Source organism: Elephantulus edwardii, unplaced genomic scaffold (assembly GCF_000299155.1).
Source record: "Elephantulus edwardii isolate Elephantulus edwardi_28Jun2011 unplaced genomic scaffold, EleEdw1.0 scaffold00015, whole genome shotgun sequence".
Classification (NCBI taxonomy): Eukaryota; Metazoa; Chordata; class Mammalia; order Macroscelidea; family Macroscelididae; genus Elephantulus; species Elephantulus edwardii.
The window spans coordinates 6,504,867-6,508,868 of NW_006399765.1; the positions used below are offsets into that span (position 1 = coordinate 6,504,867).

The 4,002-nt window shown below is 47.2% G+C and overlaps 1 protein-coding gene across 2 annotated transcripts in view; it reads left to right on the top strand.

Annotated features, from left to right (window-relative positions):
- The window catches only part of ZNF341 (zinc finger protein 341), a 67,705-nt gene extending 64,175 nt beyond the window's left edge, over positions 1–3,530 (top strand). For both annotated transcript variants that reach the window (XM_006881451.1, XM_006881452.1), the window contains exons 13-15: positions 1,751–1,862; positions 2,104–2,174; positions 2,816–3,530. In XM_006881451.1, the coding sequence (XP_006881513.1) occupies positions 1,751–1,862; positions 2,104–2,174; positions 2,816–3,345 (713 nt within the window). In that variant the 3' untranslated portion in view covers positions 3,346–3,530. The remainder of the gene's footprint in view (positions 1–1,750; positions 1,863–2,103; positions 2,175–2,815) is intronic.
- Positions 3,531–4,002: the final 472 nt, after the last annotated feature.

The following is a 4,002-nucleotide window of genomic DNA, read 5'->3' on the forward strand; positions in this document are numbered from 1 at the left end:
ATATATATATATATATATATATATATATATATATATATAAATACTAGCTTAAAACATATACTTTGGGGAAAATAACCCCAAAACTTCCCCCATATACATTGATAATTTTGATAGATATTACCCAATTGTTCTCTTTGTGGTTTTTCATTATTACTCTTATTTAAAAATAATGCATGCTTCCTTATAAAAATGGAAGCAATATAGAAGTACATAAAGTGAAATATTAGATTCCCCCTTCAAATGCTAATTTGTACTGACAGTTTGGCATGTCCTCTTCATCTTTTCCCCTGCATATTCTTTGTATGTACAAAGTATGTACACACATGGCTAGGATTTGTTGGTGGTTTTTCTTTTAAGTAGAGATTGTATTTTCTTTTAACAAAAATGGGCTGTGCTACAGCTTTCTTTCTCTTCTAGCAACATATCCAGGATATAGTTCTCGATCAGGAAATAAAAATTAACCTTAATGTTCTTAATGGCTGCAAAGCCTTCCGTTGTAAGGACCAGAATTTCCATAACCACTGGATTGACATTTCTCAAAAATACTTTATTAATTCCAGAAACAAAACAGAGAGGAAATATTGACAGGAAATAAAAAACCAAGAGCCTCCCTTTTCCAAATGGCAGGTTGTAACCCCCACAGCAGCGTGCAGGCATCTCATTTCATTTCCTAGGATTCCTCAGGGGGTCCCCCTGACCTCTCACAGGTGGAAGCTGCCCATCCCTGGTTCCTTACCCCATGGATGGACCATCTATGTTTTCAGAAGCAGAAAAATCTGGATCACATTGCTAGGCTAGAATCCTAGCTCCTCCACTTACTGTAAACTTTAAGTATGTAAACTTTGAGTTTATATCACGTCTCTCAGCCTCAGTTTTCTCATCTATAAAATAGGGATAACAATAGGAGTTATTTTTTGTGTGTGTGTGTGTTAAATTATGGACAATATAAAATTTGTAATTTGAACCATTTTCAAGTGGTTAAAATCTAGTGGCTATGACTCACATGGGCAATACTGGGCAAACATCAATCACCATTTGCTTCCAAAATGTTCTTTATCCTGGAGATGCCATTAATAATTCCCCACCCCATCCCTCATCTCCAACCCATTATAACCACTAGTCTCCTTTTTGTCTGTATATCTTTCAATCCTTGTATCTCCTTTCTGCATCTGTCTGTTCTAGATAATTCATATAAATTCGATCATACTTTCTTTGTCCTTTGGTGTCAGGCTTATTTCACTTGGCATGATGTCTTCCAGGCTTATCCATGTTGTAACATCTATCAGTACTTCATTCCTTTTTATGGCTGAATATTTCATTGAAAAGGAGCCCTGCGTTAATGTATTGGATTGCTAACTGAACTTAAAGGTCATTTGTTCAAATCCACTGCCATTCAGATTGGAAATAAGGCCAGTCTCTTCTCATAAAGATATACAACCTGATGGAGTTTTTACAGCCTACAGTCACTATGAACTGGACTCAACTTGACGGCTAATGAGTTTGGTCTGTTTTTTTCCCCCCATAATTCTTCAGGTCTCAGCTCATATGTGGTCTCATCAGAGGAACCCTTGACTACATTTCAAAGAGCCCCACTTGTTCTTGGCAAATCAAATCATAAATAATTGTAGAGACTGACTTTCCCCCAGGGAACATCAGGAACTGCTGCCCTGAGAGAGACAGAGAGCACCCCCATGCCTTATGCCCAGGCTTCGTCTCACTGGGCCCTCTCTCCTATCCACATCTCTTGCAGGTGAGAAGCCCTACAAATGCTCAGTGTGTGAGTCCGCGTTCAACCGCAAGGACAAGCTGAAGAGACACATGCTGATCCATGAGCCCTTCAAGAAATATAAATGTCCCTTCTCGTGAGTAAAGGCTGGCACTGATGTACAAGTCCTACCAGGGAGGGCAGGACAGAAGGATGTCCAGTTTGACAGCTGAAGACCATCTCACTTTTTATTCTGTTCTGGGCCCTGCCTGCTGCACTCACCCGCACCCCCTTCCCTGCTTTCCTGCTCTTAGAGTGGATGTGTATGTCCCTCATGCCTAGAGCTGCCGGAAATTCCTAAGTTGGTGAGCTCCCTGACCAGTGTCTTTGGGTTCTAGGACACACACAGGCTGCAGCAAGGAGTTCAACCGGCCAGACAAGCTGAAGGCCCACATCCTCTCTCACTCTGGTAAGTTCATTAGTGGGACAGCCAGGAGGCCAGGAGGGATCTGGTCTGGTCCAAACCCCCTGAGACAGGCCTGCCAGGAAGAGAAAGGTCAGACATATCCCAGATTGCATATTAATCTTACTGGTACAGCCCAGCTGATAGTATTCTGCCCTGTGTTAGGATCCTCAGGAAGTACAGAGGTGAATCAGAGTCCCCCAGTCTTGAGGGGGCTGACCTGAGAAGACATAACTAAATCAGCGATGTTCCCTGATACAGATGTCATGATCAGCTTGTATCTCTTATAGAGATGCTCTTTGCTGTCCTATGGGGCATGGTCTGAGGGGCCTGAGGTGGAGTCGGAAGCTGGCAGACCAGACAGGAGTCCTGTCTGCCACTCTGGCCATCCAGGAAAGAGAGAATGGTGTTTTGCAGAGTTAGCCATGGTTTAAGGATGGAGTGGCCAGTTTTAGGCAAAAAGACAGCAATGCAGAGGTTGGGAACTAGTGTAGTTAGTGTGGAGGTGAGTGGCTTGGTAATAGATGAGAGTAGAGAGGAAGCAGGTAATCATAGGCCAGGGTGGAAGGTTAGATTTCATTTCAGACACGGGGATCCCCACTGTAGGAGACTTCTGGACCCTCACTGAACCTCACCTCACTCCACAGGCATGAAACTCCACAAGTGCGCCCTGTGCAGCAAGTCTTTCAGTCGCCGCGCCCACCTGGCCGAGCACCAGCGTGCGCACACGGGCAACTACAAGTTCCGCTGTGCAGGCTGTGCCAAGGGCTTTTCCCGCCACAAGTACCTCAAGGACCACCGCTGCCGCCTTGGCACCCAAAAGGACAAGGACCTGCAAGCCCGGCGGCCCCCCAGGAGGAGGACAACCCCTCGAAGCAGCGGCAGTGGTGGGCGCAAGTTGGAGGCCCCCCTGCCAGACCCTCTGGGGCTGGAAGAGCTGAAGGACACAGAGGCAGAGGCAGTACCTGAAGTCAGCTCTGGCAAGCCACCCTTCACCGAGCCAGATGCTGTACTGTCCATCGTGGTGGGCGGTGGTGTGGGCGGGGAGCCCGAGCTGGTGGTGCCTGGGCACGCTGAGGGGCTGGGCTCCAACCTGGCACTGGCAGAGCTGCAAGCGGGGGCCGAGGGCCCATGCGCCATGCTTGCGGTGCCTGTCTACATCCAGGCTTCTGAGTGATGGCTTTGGTTTTGCCGCCACGGGCCTGACTTGATGCTCATGTTGGGTCTAGGGCCTCTGGGACAGCCTAGAAATCCTTCCCAATGGAAGCCAGCCTTCAGCTTTTGGAATGCCACTTACAAACCCTGACTGGTGGCCAGCCTCCTGGGCCCCTTGTTCTGCTGGAGATCCCTGCGGCATTCTGGAATCTGAGGTCCGGCTGCCTGTGAGGAAGATGGCAGGACATCGCCTGAGAAAGAGTCTGAGCAGCTCTGGGTCTGGCTGGTCCAGGTTGTTGGTGGTTGGTGACCCAAGAGAGGACAGGGCTTCCCCGCCCCACTGGATGCCTTGGTGGCCTCTCAACAGGCTGTTTTTCTGGAGGCTTGGCATAGTTGGAGCTTTGGGACCATGTACATATGGTTCCTCACAGCATTTTCAAGACAGCTGTGATATAAACATCTGGAAGACACATTCACATGTTGTAGTTACAAGTCAAAGTAGCAACCACATCAGTCTTGAAATCCAAATACTCGTCATGTGACCTTGATCAGGTCACTTCATTCCTGTGAGTACCAGAGTCCTCATCTGTGCCATGGGGCTTATAATAGTTCTACCTCATAGGGTTTTCATGGGGATCCAGAATGATGAAACGTATAAAGTTTTGGCATGGTGCCTGGC